Here is a 21,997-nt window from a genome sequence, read left to right on the forward strand (position 1 = left end):
TTCCATTCAGCGGTCACCTCATGATGACACGATTTAAAGAGTGCAACCAAAAACACCGAATAGACAAGACCACACGAGCTCCCCTGGAGTGTTACGTTCTACATTTTCCCCACTTAGTGCACTGTGTAAAATCCCACCGGGGTGCACTCTATAAAGTAGACCCACTGGGGTGCAGTCTGTAAAGTAGACTACTGGGGTGCACTCTGTAAAGTAGGCTACTGGGGTGCACTCTGTAAAGTAGACTACTGGGGTGCACTCTGTAAAGTAGACCCACTGGGGTGCACTCTGTAAAGTAGACCCACTGGGGTGCACTCTGTAAAGTAGACTACTGGGGTGCACTCTGTAAAGTAGGCTACTGGGGTGCACTCTGTAAAGTAGACCCACTGGGGTGCACTCTGTAAAGTAGACTACTGGGGTGCACTCTGTAAAGTAGACTACTGGGGTGCACTCTGTAAAGTAGACCCACTGGGGTGCACTCTGTAAAGTAGACCCACTGGGGTGCACTCTGTAAAGTAGACTACTGGGGTGCACTCTGTAAAGTAGACTACTGGGGTGCACTCTGTAAAGTAGACTACTGGGGTGCACTCTGTAAAGTAGACCCACTGGGGTGCACTGTGTAAAGTAGACTACTGGGGTGCACTCTGTAAAGTAGACCCCCTGGGGTGCACTGTGTAAAGTAGACCCACTGGGGTGCACTCTGTAAAGTAGACCCACTGGGGTGCACTCTGTAAAGTAGACTACTGGGGTGCAGTCTGTAAAGTAGACTACTGGGGTGCACTCTGTAAAGCAGACCCACTGGGGTGCACTCTGTAAAGTAGACCCCCTGGGGTGTACTGTGTAAAGTAGACCCACTGGGGTGCAGTCTGTAAAGTAGACTACTGGGGTGCACTCTGTAATGTAGACTACTGGGGTGCACTCTGTAAAGTAGACTACTGGGGTGCACTGTGTAAAGTTGACTACTGGGGTGCACATTGTAAAGTAGACCCACTGGGGTGCAGTTTGTAAAGTAGACTACTGGGGTGCACTCTGTAAAGTAGACCACTGGGGTGCACTCTGTAAAGTAGACTACTGGGGTGCACTGTGTAAAGTAGACTACTGGGGTGCACTCTGTAAAGTAGACTACTGGGGTGCAGTCTGTAAAGTAGACTACTGGGGTGCACTGTGTAAAGTAGACTACTGGGGTGCACTCTGTAAAGTAGACCACTGGGGTGCACTGTGTAAAGTAGACCCACTGGGGTGCACTCTGTAAAGTAGACTACTGGGGTGCACTATGTAAAGTAGACTACTGGGGTGCACTCTGTAAAGTAGACTACTGGGGTGCACTGTGTAAAGTAGACTACTGGGGTGCACATTGTAAAGTAGACCCACTGGGGTGCAATTCGTTTAAGTCCCGCACTGAGTGGAGTGAGTTTAAAGTTCCGGATCGTAGCCAGGTTGTTGTCCACTGATGCTCCCAGCTCCGTCCCGTCCCGGAGAAAAAGCGTCCGCTGCTACAGTCGCTCGTCTACCGCGCATCTCGCTCGAGCCTCCGATGGTCAGGCGGAAGGACTCAATCCGCTCCAAGGAGGATCTCATCCACCCCCAGGCGACCTCGCGCCCGGCTCGGTCATCCGACCTCGCGTCCACCCGGGTTCACGCAGAGTTCCACCAGGTCAACTCTTGCCTCGCTCGCACTCGACTCGAACCTAGGGTTTCGTTTTCTCGTGGAATATTTTTTTTTCCGGAGTTCAGCCCCGGACAGCTCTGGCTGAATATTAGCCCTGCACTGACCTGCAAGTGCCACCGCGGTGGAACTGACCACCGTAACGTGACCCTAACGCCAATGGGTCCCACGTTAGGGCGAGGGCTGAAACCGACACCTTATTGGTACCAGTTTGTTTATATTGTACCTCGTGCGTATGTGGATCATTGCAAGCGAATTGTGTAATTCCTAACTCCCACGGTGTACGCTTCTCGCCTTCACCAACTCGCACCGACCAGCGTGGCCATGTACGGGCAGTTTGACCGCCCCCCACCCAACCCACGACCCGCACGGCGTGGGGGCGGGGGGGGCCCTCGTCCAGCAGTTGACAGGAGGGCTGTCCGTGCACACCCGGTAATCACGCGGTAATCACGCGATTCACCTTTAGTGGCCACGTGGATTGGTACCACGAGAGTTTAGCCGCCCCGGGTGATACAGAGGAGCAGAGAATGGGTAATCGATGTCAATGTCGGCGTCAGGCTCGGGATACTTGCGTCACACCGCGTGCGTTAATAACTGTTGTTTTCAATGAGAAAACGTGTGCATTGGTCTTTCGTTCACATAAAGTCCTGGTCACAAAAGCAAAGTTTGTGGGGAACAATAGCCATTTTCTATACTTTTTAGGCATAAGCAATTAAAAAATAACACTGAGTACCCAGGAACAAATAGTGTGCTAAATAGTGTGATCAATACCTTTTGATTCATTTAAAATCGTTGCGTGAAATGGATTATCGCGCGATCCTTGTAAGCCACTAGAGGCCGCTATACTCACGTCAAAATAGCAACATTTGATATTCGGTGCCATTCATGCTTACAAGCGCGAGGCTGCCGCGTAAGTGGTGAAGTATGGTCAAAGCGCATCCACGCAAAGCCCCGCAAAGCCAACGTGCCCCGAGTCGAAACGCACCGCGCCGGGGTCGTCGAGGTGAGGACGAGGAGGTGGATGAGGAGGGGGTGGATGAGGAGGTGAATGAGGATGAGGAGGTGGATGAGGAGGAGGTGGATGAGGAGGAGGTGGATGAGGAGGTGAATGAGGAGGAGGATGAGGATGAGGAGGAGGTCTTCGTGTCCATGCACTCACGCCGCACCATTCCCGCCATCGTCGGCATTTCGACTCGGCTCCACCCGTCGTTGTTTTAACGGGTTAATTGTTTCATGCGCCATGACCCTCCTTACTTTTGCAACAACAAGAACACGTGACTTGTGTTCGCAGCCGGATGCCGATTTTAATTTAAAGTCATAAATAAAATATAAAATTATTTTAGGAGAAAAATTTCGAACGCTTTCGCCGCATGGGGAGGCGGATGGCGTGGGCTGATGAGGGAGGGAGCGGGGTGGTTCTGAACGGGTTGATGATGATGGTGGGTGGATGAGGGATGGGAGGTGATGGGCGGGAGTGATGGCCGTGTGGTGACGGGGCCACAGAAGAGCTGTTTGTTGGGTGAGAGCGATGGGGTCTCGCGGGAGTCCACTTGCTGGGTTCCCAAATTTGCATGGAATGCCCCAAGCGCGCGACACCGGGCAGTTGGCGGTACCAGCGGCCACAAGGGGGCCCCCCATGCGGGGGCTAGCTCGTGGCGACGCCAGCGGCGTTGTCGTGGTGGTGGGGGGGGGGAGTGGTGGTCGCGCAGCGGTTAGCGCGCAGCGGTTAGCGCGCAGCGGTACGAATGCGACCTCGTCAGTTCGATTCCCGCTCACGGCCAACATCAGTGACGATTATCTTAACGGGTCCTGGGCCTCTACTCATCCTCAACTGAGTAGCCAGTACGGTGCGAAAGAAGTTCATCATGCATACAACACTGAGGAGACAAATGCGACTGGGCATGGTGCTGGCCACCCACCGCCCTGTGTACCGTGCCGGCCTTCATTGGTGCTACTCGCGAACAGCACTCGTTCTTAAAGCATGTTAAGGCTACACGGGGGATTTTTGGGTGCTGATGAAGGGGGGGGGGGGGGGTCTGTGAGTGGGGAGCGGTGGCGCAGTGGTTAGCGCACTACGTTACAAACCAATACTTGTGGGGTTGAATGAACGGAGGGGATGGTGGAGGGGGAGGGGGTGGGGGTGGTGGTGGGGGCATTTATTGCAAAACTTGAGAGTGAAAGAGAATTGCGACAGAACCGGACTCTTAAACATCTCCACTCATGAGCACAACACAACAACATTCCCTCCCGACTCACTCCACTTCTCCCATTCACTCGACAGCAAAAGCAGCAGCCCCAACGCTCCGAATGAACGAACACTCGGCACAGCTCACACTTCGCTTCACGTTCGACCACACAGAGACACAAACGTGCCCCCCCCTCCCACCAAGTCTAACCTGACCAGAATGTTGGGGGGCCCGAGTGATCTTAGCGAGCAACTGTGAAGGTCAAAACGGCACACGAGGGGGTAATGGTTGGGGTGGGTTGCCAGCAACACACCCGGCCGCCTTTGTCTCCCGAGTGGCAATGTTTACACACCGCAGCAAGGTCGACCTCGCCCACACGCACGGAAAACAGCACACGGGGTCCACGCAGCACGAAAAGTAGAAATCGTAAGTTTAATAAATCACCAGTACAAACGTTACACACACACACGCGCGCGCACTGACAACACTGACACTCCCTCCGCTTTACCTTACCCCAACCCCCACCCCTCCATCCTCTGTGCGCTGATGGATGTTACCCGCGCTATAATAATTATTAAATAGCGTTATCACAATTAAGCGACCCGACAGTATCGCGGTCTGGGGAGCGGGGAGGGGGGCATCCCCCGCACACCCCCCCGCACACCCCCCCGCCCCGCACGGGGTCTCCCTGAGTGACGTCAACAGCAGCTGTTCATTACGAACAAGAGGTTATTGCAGTCGCGTGCGGAGCTTAAATCATAACTACAATCGATTCATTAACTAGCTACTCACAAGCTGGTTAGCAATGACGACACCGGGCGAGATCTGATGTTGCTCAAGGCCCCCCCCCGCCCCCGGATCTAGCACTCCCCCCGAACAATGGGACTTGCACCATCGCACCATGAACCGCTCGAATCGCTCACTACTCGCTCACTAGTCGCTGAAATCAATAACAACAACAATAACGGTGCCATGTATTTACCCAAGGAGAGCCTCCTCACTGAAGGATGTTTTCAGGAGGGCCCTGCTAAATTGAGATGTCTCCCCATGCTGCCCTCCCCCCCCCCCATGGGGTTATGAGGTTTGTTCGTTTGATGTTATTTTTAATTCGCCGCTATTTTCAACTGGGGCGGGAGAGGGCGGCACGTGGTGTGGGTCTCCGTCGCGCCCAAACACGACAAGTGCCGTGGGGCCCTCGCACAAGCGGCCGTGGGGGCACAGCAAACGCCGCCACTGCTCTTGCCGGCATCGCCACCGGCTCACGTTCTACATCTGCATTACTCTTTTGTTCTTTCGGTAAAGTCACGTCGAATGTCACGTTCTTTACCGAAATAACCAAAGGGTATGGATTCCTGCAGTCACGAAAGTTTCAAATCAAGATCTACATAACAGTTCTGTAAAAATATTTGCGCCTGGGTGCACTTTGTAAATCTGTCGGTGGCCACGTCTGTTCGTGTCTTCCATCCAAACCCCGTCCTGGCCCCACAGGGCTAACGGCAGGGGGGGGACGAGGGGTCCAGGTCGAACGCCGGAGTTCACACGGGGGTCACCCCTCGGCCCCCGCGCCCGGGCCACTCCCGCACGCCAGGCAACGGCGGCACAGGCGGTGCCGCGACGTGACGAGCCGGCGGTAGCACGCGAAGATGCGGTCCTGAGTGAGCTTGAAGGCGGCCGACATGACGGCCATGCCGAAGACGATGTAAATGGAGATGAGCAGGAAGTAGTTGGGGTGGCTGGGCACGATGTCGCCCAGGCCGATTGTGGTCATTGTCACGAAGCAGAAGTAGAAGGCGTCCAGGTAGCTCCACTCCTCCCAGAAGGGCATCATGAGGGCGCCCAGCGCCACGTACGCCGCCAGCGTCGCCAAGATGAGCCGCACCGGCACATCCAGCTGCTCGGCCAGCTCCCCAATCCAGCGGATCTTGGTGGCGGCGTCGGCCACGCCCGTCACGCCAGGCCACGAGCGGCTGCGCTCCAGCCGGGCTCCGGCCACGGGCCGAACGCCGCCGCCCTCCGACAGCCGACGCTGCCCCACGCCGGCGCGGAGGAGCGTTGCACCGTCTGACGCCAACGGCGCCGCCCAGACGCCGCCGAACTCCTCCAACTCCACCACCACGGACTTCCCGCCCGGCGCCACCACCATCCCCACGGCGTCGCTCGGCGACCGATGGCGCAGGCCCCGGAGCGCGGCGGTTGTCCCGATGAGCGACGTCTCGTCCGGCGCCGCCGCTATACTGTTCCTCAGCGACCTGAGCCGCCGCAGCGCCTGGTACTCGAGCAGGACGTGGTCGCCACTGCGCACGGACCCCGACCTCCGCACCGAGCAGGGGTCTGGCGCGGTGTTCAAAGCGGGCGGCGCGCCGCCACCGCCATTGCTAGGTTTGGCCGACAGAAGCAGGCCGTCCGTCTCAGTGCGGCCGTTCTCTCCCACGAGGGCTCCCGCAGGTCCGTCCGCGCCATGGGGCCCATCCGGCTCTCTCTCATCGCCGCCACGGCGGGAGCGGCGCTTCTGGGCCCACCGCCACCGGCGCTGCTCCCACGCACCCTTCTTGTCGCCACCGCGGCCATTCTCCTGGCGTCTCCAACGCTCGAGGGTGGAGGCGCAGCGGTCGCGGCACGTGGTGTAGAGGCGCGTGAGGCCGGCGGCCAATAGGTCGCCCGCGTCGGCCACCACCAGTAGCATGATGGGGATGCCGAGCGTGGCGTAGGCCATGCACAGCACCTTACCGACGCTCGTCACTGGGGAGATGTTACCGTAACCTGCCGGGATGTGGGGGAGGGGGGGGAATGATGGGCAGGGCGAGAGAGAGGTTCGTCATCAATCGCCATCAGTGATTGGTCAGTTGTCGTTATTGTCCGTTTGGATTAATTATCGGAGCCATAATTCATGACCGTGGAATTTATGTATTGTTTAAAATTAAAATATTTCACCTGGAACGTCTCGTTTGCAAGGGTGTCACTGTCCAGGGTGACTGTAATTGACTTAATCGTCTCCATCAACAACGTCGTTTACCACAATCAGTGTAATTAATAATTATCATTGTGGATCCGCAGCCACGACTTTGTTTCGCTTCTACATCAACAGTGAACATAAACAATGAAAGTTGTGGCCGAGGGCCGATTGGTCGGCGCCGGCATTCACCAATGGTGGTGAAGATGGTGCAACAGAAGAAGAGCGCCCCCATGAAGCTCCACTTGGCCTGGTCAGGGGGCGTGGAGCCCAGCCCGGCCTCTAGCAGGTGCAGGCGCAGCGTCTCCTCCAGGGCGCCGCTCGTGCTGCTGTTCCACACCTCCCCTGCAAGGAAAGCCCCGGGCGGTGAGGCGAGAAGGCCCCCCCCCGTCCCTGCATGCTACCCCCCCGTTTCTCTGCACCACCCCCCCCATCCCTGCACGCTACCCGCCCCCCCCCCCCCCCCGTGTGTTGGCGTAGCAATGCTGCTGCTGTCCAGCTCTCCCTCTGGCGAATGTTCTGGCTGTACCGCTGGGTGTCGTCCGGCACGATGTCCGACGTTTCGCTCTGCATGTTGGGAGTTTCTTCAGCGTTGGAAAGAGCTTCTGAAGAAGCTCCCAGCAGGTGCAGCAAAACGACGGACATGACACAAGGTGGTACAGCCCACAAACACATTGAAGGGCGATGAGATAGTAACCATCTTTATAAATAATAACGTACAGCTCTTTGTCAATCCAAGCTGGATGATGAAGGCCTCTCCAAGTCATCACCTAGGGTAGAGCGCGAGACATGAAGCGGCACCAGAACTCTCCCGCATCATCGCGGTGTCACCACCCCAGACCCCTGATTAAGGTATCCCCTTGATAATCCCATCCAAGCCCCCCGTGGCAAACTCCCCCCCACCCCGCCCCGCCGCGTCCTCCCGTGGCTGACCGGTGCAGCAGGCGTTGGTGCGGACCGCGTCGATGATGTTCCTGACGAGGTAACGCAACGTGCGCTGGGCCTCCTCGATCGCGTTCTTGTGGGCCTCCTGCTCGGCGGGGCGCTCCAGGTAGCTGAAGGCGAGGGCCCCCGCCAGGGCGTACAGCACAAGAAGCGTCGTGAGCAGCGCGTGCGGGGCCAGGTGGTGCAGCAGCTGCCGCGCCCGGGTCCCCGGTCCGCAGCACGGGGGCCCACGGCACACCCGTGACGGGGCCCCCTCCGCCCGCTCCCCCGCGTCGGCGACCATCGTGGACGAAAACGATCCCCGCTGACGATGCCGATGCCGCCGCCACTGCCGGGAGACACGGGTCAGCTCGGGGTAGGTGTCGGCTTCATCCAGGTTCAACCCACATAGGCCTGAGGTAGAGGGGCTCGTGCGAACCGCTTGGGGATATCAGAAATAAACCCATACGAGGGGATGCACGGATGTGTTTGTGATCCCACTTTGCCCCTCAAGCGCCCGATCGCCGGGTGTGTGCATCACCACGCCCTTTTCCTGTAATCGGGGTTGGTGGCTCACGCGAGTTTGGGAATCGATGGGGAGGGAATTCCAAAAGTCGTTCAAAACTGTACACGCTTTTCCTTGTCCTTACAACAATAAAACAACACAATTAAAGAAGGGTAGTTGCTTAAAACGTTACCCCGCTGAGCGTTTCTCGAGCACGCGTTGGGGGGTATTGTCTGTGGGAGGAAGGCTGTGGTGGTGAGCAAGTTTCTCTGGGGCGTGGAGCTGAATTCCACGCCACCGCGCTGCGGCCAGGGGCCGCATTCCGGGCGCGCTGACATCACCACTATCAATACCATCATGACCATCACCACCACCATCATCATCAATACCATCAGTATCGCCATCATCAACATCACCATCATCAGTGCCACCATCACTGTCCGGTTCGCTCGCACCCTGCAAGCGGTTTTGTTTTTTGTAACGAACTGCTACGAATATACCTTGCGCGGGATCTGCTCTTCATTCTCGTCGTCACCATCACCCCATGCATCATAGTCATCAACATTCACTACATCAACATCAGTCGTCATCAAGGCCGTAGCCATGGAGTCAACATTAGGGGGGGGGGGGGGTAAATCTAAAATTTAAAACGAATTTCCTGCTATTTCATGCCTAAAATATAAAAAAAATTCACTAACACATAGGATGGACTTTATTTTTTACAATGTCTCAGTGTATTGTATTACATTGCTGTTTTTTTCTTTTTTACCTTTTCTTGTTTAATTGTATGTAATGGCAGAGATTAGTGATTACTAAAGTACAACCATAACTACAATCATATAAACAGAAATCTATTTTATAGCAATATATTGGGGGGGGGGACATTTTGAGCATATTTTAATTGGGGGGGGGGGATGTGTCCCCCCCCCCCAATATATATTATAATTACGGCCTTAGTCGTCATCCGCATCAGGTATGGCAGTCATCCCCATCATTATCCGCTACGCCATCAGCATTGCGAGTTTTGGAATGGCCACGGGAAGCCCCCACGGGAAGCCCCCACGGGAAGCCCCCCACGCTCGTGCCACCCCGCGACATCAGAGCCGCGCAGGGCACGCGCGGCTCGCGCTCTCCTTCCCGCAACTTCAATATAATTGGTATGCGCCGTGAATAATGCCCGTTGCTCGAAACGAATGTCGCCTCTAGGCTCGCGTGGTGCTTGTTTATTATAATCAGTAGCTGCGCGTCTAAAGCCGAGCCCCATCGCAGCGTCGGAGCCAAGCGCTGCCCGCAGCCCCCTCCTCTTGCGCCGGGCGCACGGGGGAGAGCCGAGGCGAGTTCGTATTTGTTCAGAATCGACCCCAGAGGCTACGGCGAGTAAATTATTTATCCAAACAACCGTGGCCTCTGTTCACTTCTCAGCGCATATTTGGTTTTTTTAAAAAAAAACCCCACGTTGTTTGCCTCTCACCACGTGTATTCGGGCGTTCGGCATTTTGTTCGACGTTTCGCGTGCCGCTTCAGGAACTTCATTTCGTAGATCGTGCCCGATAACGCGCGGGAGAGTTGCGCCACAGATCTCGCGGGGGTGGGGGGGGGGGAACCCTGCGCACGGACAGACCCCGCTATACCCCGTCGGCCTCTTGTCTTTCCACGCCAATCACCCAGCTGCATTGTTATTCAGCACGCAGAGTTTCCGCCGGGTTTCCGCATTCTGGGACTCATCAGCAGTCAGGTGCACCGACACACTGCCGGGTTAGCCAGACGTTATTGGCGAGAGCACCGTGACTACACACCAGGGCCCTGTTCAACGCAGCAGGCGGTTGGATGCTGCGATGAGTGACGGCTGGGCTATGTGCAGTATTATACAGCTATCTAAGAGTCGCGACTGTGCCATGAATCCGGTCACTCGAGTTCGATTCACGGCCACGGGTAACGTCAACAGCGAGACGTCTCTGAACAGGAGCCCCCCAACCCCTCTCCTCCCACTGCAATCACCAACCTGCATCGACTAACGCGGTGAAGTATTGGTAAACAATCCCGTCTACCAATAGCGGCTGGCACAGGGCTGTACGTTCGAGGGCGATTACTGAAGGAGAGAATCTGCGCGCTCGCCACTCGTTTCATCTCCCTCGCCGTCTCCGTTATCACCCCACGCGCCTCCTCGCCCGGGAACGCGCGCGACCTAACACGACCCCTGGTTACCGGCTCCAGCCTCAGGGCTGCGTGGCCCCACGATTTACTGTTGCCTTTTTGTGTTTACACGCGGGTGAAAAACCATTCAGCTGTAAGCTTATTTACAGCAACGTACCGCGGATGGCCTCGGTGAGAAAGGTCCCCAACGGGAGAGAGAGAGAGAGGTCCCCAACGGGAGAGAGAGATGTCCCCAACGGGAGAGAGAGAGAGAAGTCCCCAACGAGAGAGAGAGAGGTCCCCAACGGGAGAGAGATGTCCCCAACGGGAGAGAGAGAGATGTCCCCAACGGGAGAGAGAGAGAGAGGGAGATGTCCCCAACAGGAGAGAGAGGTCCCCAACGGGAGAGAGAGGTCCCCAACGGGAGAGAGAGAGGTCCCGTGGGTTCTGACGGAACCGGTCCCGCAAGCTCACAACGCGGCGTGAGCGGATCCACCGCCCATGCTGCAGCGCACCGCCCCCCATAGAAAACACTCCGCGAGACATGCGGGAGGGAGCGGGTGGCTCAGACCCAGCCAGAGTTCACTGCTACTAACCCGCCGCTGGAGTTGTGGCACTGTACAAAGTTTGAAGGTTGAATCTCACGTTGGATTGTCTTGTTTTACGAGTCGCGGCGCTTGGTGAGGGTGGGCCTGGTACGTGGAAAAAGAAAAAAACCGGTGATGGTGGGAACTGGTCGTTTGGCTGTTAAGTCATCTCGCTATTTTAGCCGGGGGGGTTCGGATCAAAGTGAGGGGTTCACTCACCGGGCGGATGCGCAGCTCTTTGCCCGCTCGGCTTCACGAACCTCCCCTGCAGATCCTTTTTCTTGCGAGTCCCAGGCAGCCCCTTCCGATCCCGAAACGGTGCGAGCCCCCTCGCGGCGGGGGTTCGCTTGACTCTGCGCGCCAAGTGGCACCCAAGGAGTGTTTACGCGACTGCAGAAGACCCTCGGGGTATAGCGAGGGAGCTCGAGTCCAGTCCCAGCGGAGCGCGACAGAGTCGAATTCCCGCCGTGTCCCCGCCTTTCCCAAGTGAGAGCATGGAACAGTGCCCAACTCGGAGTCTTTTGTCCCGGTGGCGGGGGAGGGGCCCGAAGGGGGAGGGGAGTGTTGGGGGGGGGGGCGAGAACCTCATGGTGGGTTTACAAGGCGAGGAAAGAGGACAGGCGACAAGCCCTAGCTGTTGCTTTCGATAGGGAGGGCGGGAGAGCCTCCCCCGAAACTTGGGGGGGAGAGCGAGGGAGGGAGGAGTATGTGGGTGTGGGCAGTGGGAGGAGGAGCAGGGTAGGAGGAAGAGGTAGGAAGAGGAGGAGCTGGCACGCATTCCTGCCGCCTCTGTTTGCGCGCCAAGGCTGCGCTGGTCGACGCTCGCTGTCGCTGCCCCCTTCCTCCGGTGCGCCGCGTCCCCACTGGGGGACCCGGCGCCGCGGAGGTCCGGGAGCCCTTCCTGCCCCCCCCCCCACTCGCGCACGGGACTGGAGTTCGCATTCGGGGGGGGGGAATAGGGGCACAAATGGGGGGTGGGGCTGTGCCCCCTCGAGGCACGTCGCGTGCGCGCTGCCCCCCCCCCCCGCGCGCTCCCATTGTGTTTACCGCTGTCCCGCGCCCGCCCGCCCGCCCGCACGCACGTGGAGCGGTGACTGCAGCTGGCTGACGCCCCACCCCACTTGCACGCGAAACTCATAAGCGGGGAGTGGGGTTGTTTACGAGACGATTGAAGAGCGGGTGTGTATGATTAAACCACAGGGGCAACTTCACCTTAACTTTCGAGTTGACAATGACTTTATGAGGATGTATTGCCTGAAACGTCAGCCCGTTGTGTGTTGAAGTGGCGAGTGTTGTTGGGTTGTGCTTGCTTGCCAGTCCGGTCCCCGCGTCTCACCTGCAGCCGCGTCATCTCCGGCTGAGCTATGGATCGGCTACGGGCAGCAGCGGCGGCAGTGCCAGCTCCGTCTCGCGTCCGCGAACCTCGCCAGGGACCCGACCCCTCCGCTCTCGTGTGTGTTTATTTATTAAAACATTTACCAGGTAAAGCCCACTGAGCTATGAGCTCGTTTTCAGAGGCGACCTGGCCACACATGGCATATATCATCATCGCACGTGGGTATTTATAGTAGCGGCCAAATAATTTGAACGCGTGTTGTTTCTAAATGTGGAGGGAAAAACCGGAGCAGGGACCCCAAATAAACATCCTCGCGACCGCCACAGGGAGAGAGATCACGCGGACTCGAAATGTAGAACAGGCATCGTCAGGGTCCAGCATCGAACCCACGTCCCGTTGCGAACCAGGCGAGGGAGGTGACATTTCGTCACCATCGCGGCGCCCTGTTCCGCAAATCAGCGACTCGGTCGGAGTTCCTCCGTGAAGCAGCTGCGACTGACCAAAGCATTTTCATAAATAGTCACTGCAAAGTATTCGGAGAGTGCATTTGCACCGAGTCGAGCAGCAGTAGCAGCAGCGGCGTTATCGTTTGCAGGACGCGGCGTGGTCCTCACACCGCCTCGAAGCTCAGTTCGCCGACGCGACGTGCGACAACGCCGCCCGTCTTGCACCACAGCCGCAGTTGAAATTTACTGCGCAGAGCCGCACCTCGGCAGGCTCCGCTGCGCGCTCCCACGAGCCCTTGGCCGGTGCGGAACTCTGTCGAGCAGAGATCCGGTCACGGCGCCGAAGATCGAACCCAGGGCGGGCGGATCGTTAGGGTCGTGGGGTTGACGACGACTTCTGCCGACGCGTCCTGGCTGTGGCGCGTCGTTTCACAGCGGGGGTTGCCCCGATGACAGCCGGGCAGCGGGCCGGCTCAAGAGATGGGCGACCAACGGAAGACTTGGCTCGGCGCGGCTCTTCTCCAGCCGCTCGCCAGGCGTAGCCTCGCCACAGCGAGGTGGGTAGAGCGAGGTTTGCTCTGAGTCGGCAGCGAAGGGAAGGGTACGCGTCGACGAAGTCGCTGTGCGACGCCGGACCCCGCACGGGCGGCAGGGGGCTGCCGGCGAGAGCGCGAGTGCCGACACCCGTTAAGCAGGACCCCACCCCACACACACCGGTGTCGAGCCAGCGAACTCGCCAGACAAGGACCACTCGTCCCCTCCCTCCGTTCCACAACAATAAACCCCCAGAGAGCCCGACCCAACCCCCCGCTCAATACCCCTAGACCCTGTGTTGTATATGCCGGGTATTGAAAATTTAACACCAATAATAAAAATTGAATTAAATTTGGAAAAATTCGCAACTGTCCGAAATTATGTTAATTGATGTAATTATGCGCATAGATTATGCTGGCTCTCAGGCTCTTTCCACTGCTCCGTTCTCTCTGGCGATGCACGATGGCTCTCGTCGCTCATCCGCTGCTGCTGGTCCTCTGTGATGCTCGCTTGGTCGATGCTTGGCGCTTTCCGCCCTTTCTCCAGATTGATTGCTTGTCGTCGCTCGGCACTCTTTCTCTCTCATTTATCTTGCTCTTTTCTTGATCTTTTCTTGATCGTGCAGCTGCCAGCTTCACACGGACACCCGCCCTTACTTCAGGGCTGCGCTTTGTCGTTGCACAACTTTCGTGCTCTTCACCCTTCTTCCAGGAGGGCTCTTGCTGTGAGCTGCTCGTCGCTGGCTGGATCACTCACTCTCAAAACTTGAAAATTGTATTTGCACACCTCTTACACAACCCTGATAGCTTAGTACAATACAGCTTATTGTAATCCTCGATCCCGCAAGCGACTGAAAACATCAGAATGAATGTAGAATAAAACTTTCAGCGATACTCTGTCGGTTCGTGCCGAACTCAGCTCTTAACAACACTATCGTCCCTTCTCTCTCTGCGACACGACACCCATGGTTGATCTCGAGGCCATGCCCCGGAGCCAGCCTGCCCCTTTGCAAGACTCTTGTCGTTCGCAGCACTCCTCCTTGCTGAGCTGTCCCTAGCCGAGCTTAAATGTGAAATTCTCTCTCCTCTCTCCGCGTCTCTTGCGAGGGAGAAAAAACAACAGATGCCCTCTGTCACCGTCCTCCTCCCGTGGCCACAGCGGCCTGGCTGCCCCCCCCCCCCTTTTGACCTTTGATAGTTTATGTTTTTGTTTGCATTCCCAACCCCTCTCTTCGTGGTGTCTGCTAAGAGGGAGGGGACGCACCTTTCATACGTATTTATGGCTACCATGTGTTTGTGTCAAATTGTTGGAAGACAAAGGCGGCCGGGGAGGCTCTGATTTCATGGAATACATATTTTCTGGTCTTGTGTGTTTGACCTATTTTTTTGTATCTCTTTTGAGTTACCCTAGGTCTAATCTCTTGTGATTATTAATTGGTTTATGTTTAACCAAGATTTGTAATGTCATTAGATGTTACCTCCGGTATTTCAAGGGTTTGCCAAGCTTTGTTATAAGTCTGTGTCACCAGGAATCGGTGTTTTATTCTCGAGTTATATTTTGATATCCCAAGGCTGGAGATATGACCAAGCCCTCACTTTCTTGACTGCCAGAATTCACATTCCTTGGTTCTTTTGGTGAAGTTACATAGATAGAAATATACAATAAGAAACAATATATGAGTTTAATAAGGGTGAAATAAAATAAGTAACAATAAAGCCACTAATATAGACTGCAGTCTATCATGTCGACTTCAACTTTTTCCGTACAAAAAAAATATCAGTTATAATGTCCGTTTGCCCTGTGCTCTGTGTCCTTGCCTGTGATTCTGGATATTTGTTTGTGAACTGTCCAAAGCGCCAAGCAGGTCATGGCATGTGGTCCTTTGGCAATCTGGAGATTTTTCAGATCGTCGTTAACCTCCCTTTGCCCCGGAGATTATTGTTTAATGGACTTTTACGACCTCCAGATGCTTGGTGCTTGTGGGAGGTAGCGGGGTTGAATGTGTTTTATTTATTTTTATTATCGATAATTATTTAAATAAAAATTGGCAAAATCATTATTAATATCAATTTTGGAAAAAGGCCTATAAATGTCGTGGCTTCACGGAACACGGAGACGGTGGAGTACAGGCAGCACTGCTTTTTCAAGCTTAACAAGGGTTACACTGGAAGGGGTAACGGCCCCTTCACCCGTATACACGCTGGGACACCCCCTAGGCTATCTAGCCTAACTCCTGTGCTCCCAGTTCCTCCGCTACAGGCGCTAGAGGAGGCTATCTGACCTGGCTCTGGTCAAGCACAGGTCACGGCACCCCACCAACCAGACCGACCCTTAAAAGGGCTCCGGCTCTGAGGCTCTGGGGCCACACCACTGGCTTACCCTGCCTGCCCTCAAAAGGACAGTGGTCAGGGAAGTCCCAGGGTCTATCTAGCCGGTCTTCCTTCTTCACTGGTTCTTCATTCTTGGCCCCAACACACTGCCCCGAGCTCTCTGACTCCCCGCCCTTTATACCCATACACCACTGAGGGCGGGGCTATAGCGGACGTGGTTGTAGCCACCATGGTGTGACTGTGTGTTACCTTCCCACACTGTGTGTTACCTTCCCACAACACCCCTACATATACAACACCCGACATCAAAAAGCGAGACCCTAGAGGCCAGAAGGCGCGACATGTCTCACTAACGCGACAACTCTCACTCACGCGGCATCTGCAACTCTCCTGTAACTCAAGGTGGAAGCGAAGGCCTGGTGTCACACGTGGCGGATTTGGAAGTCTTCTCCCAAAGAGACGTGGTTCTGTTGGGTGTCCATTAGTCCTGGCCCATGGGTGTCACGGCGCGTAGCCCGCCGCCAGCCACAGCCCAGAGCTGTGGATGGCGGTGCTGCTGCTGTTGATGCTGCTGCTGTTGTTCATGGCACATGCTGTTGATTTTGGGGTTGGTGATAATGATGCTGTTGACAGTGATGACACCCCCCCTCGCCCTACCCAGAAACGAGTCCGATCGGCGCTGACCCTAATTGGAACTCGGTGTTCGCCCCTCCCCTCTCCCTACTCACTAACCGCCCCCCAACCCAGAACAGCGCTATCGCTCCTCGACAGACTTCACACTCCCACAGACTCCACACTCCCACAGATTCCACACTCCCGCAGATTCCATACTCCCACACACCCATCACTCCCACACACTCTACACAATCTACAAATGCACACGCCCTGAAACACCTCCATCCATTCGGAATGTCAGATGGCTAGCATCGCCCCCTACTGGTAGACTATTGCCCGGTTGTAGGCCACGTGCCAGCGAGTCACCCTCTGCCCCAGGAACAGCTGCCACTGGGGGTGCCCCTTTCAAATGTGGTTAAGATGAGATGTGAGATTGTAGATCGCTCTGAGACGCCCCCCGCGCTCTAAATACCAAGGAAGGTGGCGCTCTAAAAAAATCAAAACTGTCATCATAATTACCCCCGAGACTGCACTCACAGTAGGCTACCAAACTCTACGCCCAAGGCTAATAAACCAGCCGCTATTCTAGGACATAGTAAATAGGGGCCTTCAACCGGTGGCTGTATGGGGGGGCACCATATATTTTTGGATTGTGGAGGGGGGGGGTGTTCGTCCAATATGTAGTGCACCCATAGCCACTACATCTATAGCTACCTGCCAAACGAATCTAACTCGATGTGAAGAGACGGACATGCGTACAAAGGAGACATCGTCTGCTTAATTGTTTTGTTAAACACGAGAAACACGAGGAGTGAGGGCGACTGCTGAGGATAAGCCCGGCACGAGAACATTATAATACATTAATTATATTATGATATAATTATTTTTGTATTCAGCATAATTGTAGTATTATAATAACAATTATATTTATTATTAGCATTGGATTTTATCATTACTCGGGGGAATTTGCCTCTCTCCCTTCTGAATCCATCCCACACAATCACCACTCACTCGCTCCCCGAGTGAGCGGATGGGTGGAATGAGTGGGTGAGTTATTCGTGATGACGAAAGGATAAGTGAGGATTAGTTAAAGGGTGGGTGTGCTGTTGTTGGATAAATAAAGACCTATGTCCAGGGTAAATACATATTCTGATTATGAGTGGGTGAGCTGTCATTGATGATGAATGAATCAATGAGTTGTGATGGTCGGTGAAAAGGTGCATGGGTGAGTGGCTAAACGAGCCGCTACGATACTCACCGTCAGTCGCCTCACCCCAACCTGCGGGCACAGAGTGCCCTACTTCAAGTAGACGCCTCGATACCACTCGAGACTCCGATAGCACTTGACACTCCCACGCTTCTGAGTGACCGCGGCTGAAGTCCGCATGTGAGTTGGGTAGTAACGCAAGTGAAGCTGTCACGGGTGAAGCTGTCACGGGGAAGCTGTCACGGGTGAAGCTGTCACGGATGAGGCTGTCACGGGTGGGGATGTGCAGCTTTCACTCTGATTCTCACGACAGGAAACGATCACGTGACTGTAACTCAAAGTCTCAGCTGCTATGCTAAAATAATCCATGATGATTTAAAGAGCGGTGGGGGGGGGGGGGGTATCCTGTCTCCTCTTTCTCCCCACTGTCCCGTCGTCCACACCCAGGACGAATTACTACTCCAGATGATCAATACTCACCGACCAATAGACTCATCACCGGCAAAACCACCACATGTAGCCTTTAACAGGCTGTTTTGGTAAGTGCTGTTAGCCAGCATCTATTAAGGCCGGAACGGCACCACGCCCGGCCGATTTTGTCTCCTGAATACTGGTATTTCCACATCGCGCCGGGTACGAATTTAAGGCTGAGTCGACCTACGGGGAGGCCCAAGATCGTCTCAGATATTCGTCACCGATGTTGGATGTGAGTGGGAATCTAACCCGGGTAGCCGGATCTGTAGCACAAGTCCTCTCCCCAAGCTGCATTCGCACACACACACACACACCAACACGTACCAACCCATCAATCTCAGGTGATGAGGCGTGTGGGTGGAACTCATTGATAATTATCAATAATTGGCACACGACGGCAGGTGTGGCGATGGCTGGCGACAGTGCCCCGGTGCTGGCCTCGCCAGGGGCCGGCTCGCCTGGGGAGCTGCGTCGGCTGCGAGCGCCCGGCTCTTGGAGATAGCGTCGATGAAGACGCCAAGCTACTCAGTAGATCTCTATGCGTTAAATGATTGGTCTCTCTGTCAGTCTATGGGTCTGTGGGTGTCTATGTAACAAAGCGGCCGCCGGGGATGAGGAACTGCCAGCGCATTGTCGTTTCTCATTAAATCCACCAGCTCACCAGAGAACAACTCACCAACACACACACACCAATTATCGCCTACACACACCAATTACCGCCTACACACCAATTACCGTCATGCATCGGCACAGGAAGGGATGATGATGGCCAGCGATCAAGGAGAGTGACCAAAGTGGCAGCCAACGAATGGAGCACGTCCACAATTCCGTCGAGCAAACAGAGGGTGCAATGAGATCAGCTCCCGTGTAAGGCGCTAGCTAAATGCATCGTGAGAGGCCACGAGGCTGGGAGACGTTCAACCAGCAGTGGATTGATCAATATCCGATGATGATTATGACGACACCAACACACGCCGCCCGCAGGCCCGGTTCACACCCCCCACCCACCAATGCGAGTTTCCCTTCGAGAAGGCACTTCACCGCTTCCTCTGTGGAGGGTATGGGGGAGGGGGGGCGGAGGTGGAGATGGGTGGTTGGTGGAGGTGGGCATGGGTAAGGGGGTGGTGGAGGTGGACATGGGTAAGGGGGTGGTGGAGGTGGGGATGGGTGGTTGGTGGAGGTGGGCATTGGTGAGGGGGTGGTGGAGGTGGGCATGGGTAAGGGGGTGGTGGAGATGGATGGTTGGTGGAGGTGGGCATGGATAAGGGGGTGGTGGAGGTGGGCATGGGTAAGGGGGTGGTGGAGGTGGGGATGATTTCTGATCCATCAGCGCCGCCGAGTGAATGGGCCCTACCTGAGCACGTGCCTCCCGCGCAACTCATTGAAGCGCTCGACTCGTTGGTCGCGCCATTAAGCACCACGACGCACGCACCGGGATGGTCGCGCGCCCGATTGCGCCACTCACTCCTCGCGCTCATTGGCCGCGAGTTTATTGGGCACGTGGCGCCAATCACCCCCCCCCCCCAAAAGCCCGCACCTCGCTGGGTATAAAGCAGAGCTGTGGCGACTAGGTGTGAGGAACACAGATTCGCTTTATTCAAGCCTCATCGGGAGCAACACTACGAAAAGATGCAGTTATCGGCGCATCTCATGCTGGTGGGCGCGGTGCTGATGGCGCTGGGAGGCTGTGAGTTCTCGCGCCACTGCCAGGCACCCAGGGATCGACTTGGGTCGATGGGGGCTCGAAGCTACGATGGTTAGAGGGACCCATTTTGGTTATTTTACTTCCTCCCCTTTTGCTGTTAACCACCAACCGTCCCCGATGCCGACTCCATTACCATTGTTCTACAATGGCTACTTGGGTTCATTTTTGTGCCGTTCCGGCTACCAACAACGAATGCGATCGTACTAGTTCGTGATTCCATAGGCTTCGATTTACCCCCACCCTCGCCCACCCCGATCCCAGGGACCACGAGGGGCTGCGTGGACGCTGCGACGATTCGCGGCGACCCGGGAGCGTGGCGACAGGCGGCCGAGTCTGGGGAGATCTCGAAACTGAACCTTGCTGTGAGTAACGCATCGTGTGACAACCGGTTCGTAAACCTTATGGTGTGGAACTGGTGCATCTGCCGGTCGCGTTGGTCTGTTAAACACATTCCAGCGGAGGGAGCTGATAGGAACGTTGGGTTGCTCGGTCAATGGCCAGGGTCAACCGTGGCACGTGGTGTATTCTGCAAATATGCCCGACCGTGAGGGTGGACACAAGCCGGCGTGAGTAGGTTAAATTTTGCATTTTATAAGGGCACCACGGGGTGACCAGCCCCTCCCCTCCCCACCCAGCCCCTCCCCACCCAGCCCATACTCGGCTCCTCCCTCCCATTTTTTTATGCAAAACGGACGGACACAATCCCCTGTGGGCTGGTGTAACCAGGTAGTTCCTACCAGTAAAACGTCAATCTTGTTGTGAGTGCAAGCGACGCTTTCTGCCACGACTGGCCTCAATGTGCATCTGACATGCCACGTGAGTGCAGCTAAACTAGTAGGGAATGGCAGTGTTGTGGGAAGCTGCGTCTTGTCTGCTGATGGCCCGCGTCCTGTCCCCTGACCCTATGACAGGTCCGGCACCACTTTCACAACGCAGGTGCCGACTTTCTAACGGGAGACGAACCTGCGGCGCCGGCCACGGAGGCGCCCAAGACGCTGGCGCCGGCCACGGAGGCGCCCAAGACGCTGGCGCCGGCCACGGAGGAGCCCAAGACTCTGGCGCCGGCCACGGAGGAGCCCAAGACGCTGGCGCCGGCCACAGAGGAGCCCAAGACGCTGGCGCCGGCCACGGAGGAGCCCAAGACGCTGGCGCCGGCCACGGAGGAGCCCAAGACGCTGGCGCCGGCCACGGAGGAGCCCAAGACGCTGGCGCCGGCCACGGAGGAGCCCAAGACGCTGGCGCCGGCCACGGAGGAGCCCAAGACGCTGGCGCCGGCCACGGAGGAGCCCAAGACGCTGGCGCCGGCCACGGAGGAGCCCAAGACGCTGGCGCCGGCCACGGAGGAGCCCAAGACGCTGGCGCCGGCCACGGAGGAGCCCAAGACGCTGGCGCCGGCCACGGAGGAGCCCAAGACGCTGGCGCCGGCCACGGAGGAGCCCAAGACGCTGGCGCCGGCCACGGAGGAGCCCAAGACGCTGGCGCCGGCCACGGAGGAGCCCAAGACGCTGGCGCCGGCCACGGAGGAGCCCAAGACGCTGGCGCCGGCCACGGAGGAGCCCAAGTAACGCCATTGCAGCTTTCCTGACGCTGGCTGCTGTTGGAGGCTCCTGCTCCGGGTCGAACGTGGGGCTAAAGATCCTTTTTGGAGCCGCTTCTGCCGCTCTGGGCATCACTAATCCCGCTCCTTTGTACCAATTGCTCAATAAATATGTTCTTGACTTGATGCTGTGTCCCGGTTCCTGGCTAAACTTCCGTGAGAGTGACACCACCCCCGCCCTGAGGGATTGGAGGCTTTTCCAATGAGGTCCTTGGTTTCATGATGCCGCAATGTATCCTTGGGTGCGAGGAGCTTGGTAGCCGTCACACCATGGGGGACATGGCCATGGCTCATGTGAGGGTAATGGTGGTCGATTGACACGTGCTCTAGGAGCCGAGGTGGAACGTCCCCGTTTGACCTGGGGCCAATTGGTGACACTGCTGTGGCCCTTCAGACACTGCGTGTGTCACGGCCTGAGCGCGAGCACGGCTGGCTGCATCGGTCGGTGCAGAGCCTCGACGTGCGGGGGACGTTTCCATTGAGCAACGTGACCAACGAACCATAGCAAGAGCCGACTGATAGTCGTCGCAAACTTACCCCCTAGAGACACCTGGAGCTTTTCATGACTCCTCGGAATGTATAGAGCCCCCAATACAGGCGGTCCTCGACTTGCCAACCAGCTTTGAATGTAAAACTTGGTATTGGCTTAACGAGAACTCGCACTTGCAAACTGAGCCACAGTATCTTGTTCAGAGGAGCGATCCTCTGCAACATGGAGTGAGTGCCCTCGTGCATGGGGAGCGGTCTGTAGAGGTTATCGCGCTGCGCTACGGAAGCGATGACCCAATCTATAATAGAGGGTTTT

At 56.4% G+C, this 21,997-nt stretch overlaps 2 protein-coding genes across 3 annotated transcripts; one reads left to right on the forward strand and one right to left on the reverse strand.

The window, feature by feature from the left end:
• Positions 1-4,262: 4,262 nt before the first annotated feature.
• Positions 4,263-11,789, reverse strand: LOC116947236 (potassium channel subfamily K member 18-like). 2 transcript variants are annotated; one of them, XM_032962749.2, is made up of 4 exons: positions 11,168-11,789; positions 7,733-8,072; positions 6,992-7,144; positions 4,263-6,609 (listed from the first exon to the last, which is right to left on the reverse strand). In XM_032962749.2, exons 2-4 carry the CDS (start codon positions 8,025-8,027, stop codon positions 5,396-5,398), a joined length of 1,662 nt encoding a protein of 553 aa, XP_032818640.2. In that variant the 5' UTR covers positions 8,028-8,072; positions 11,168-11,789; the 3' UTR covers positions 4,263-5,395. The 2 variants fall into 2 exon arrangements, with proteins under 2 accessions (XP_032818640.2, XP_032818642.2); XM_032962751.2 differs by lacking the exon at positions 11,168-11,789 and adding an exon at positions 10,540-11,157.
• A 7,656-nt stretch (positions 11,790-19,445) lies between these two features.
• Positions 19,446-21,697, forward strand: LOC142929318 (uncharacterized). The gene is made up of 4 exons (XM_076070428.1): positions 19,446-19,577; positions 19,857-19,957; positions 20,507-20,863; positions 21,587-21,697. The coding sequence occupies exons 1-4, from the start codon at positions 19,520-19,522 to the stop codon at positions 21,695-21,697; spliced, it is 627 nt and encodes a 208-aa protein (XP_075926543.1). The 5' UTR covers positions 19,446-19,519.
• Positions 21,698-21,997: the final 300 nt, after the last annotated feature.

This window comes from Petromyzon marinus, chromosome 29 (genome assembly GCF_048934315.1).
Source record: "Petromyzon marinus isolate PM22_M1 ecotype Great Lakes invasive population chromosome 29, UKy_Petmar_22M1.pri1.0, whole genome shotgun sequence".
Lineage (NCBI taxonomy): Eukaryota > Metazoa > Chordata > Hyperoartia > Petromyzontiformes > Petromyzontidae > Petromyzon > Petromyzon marinus.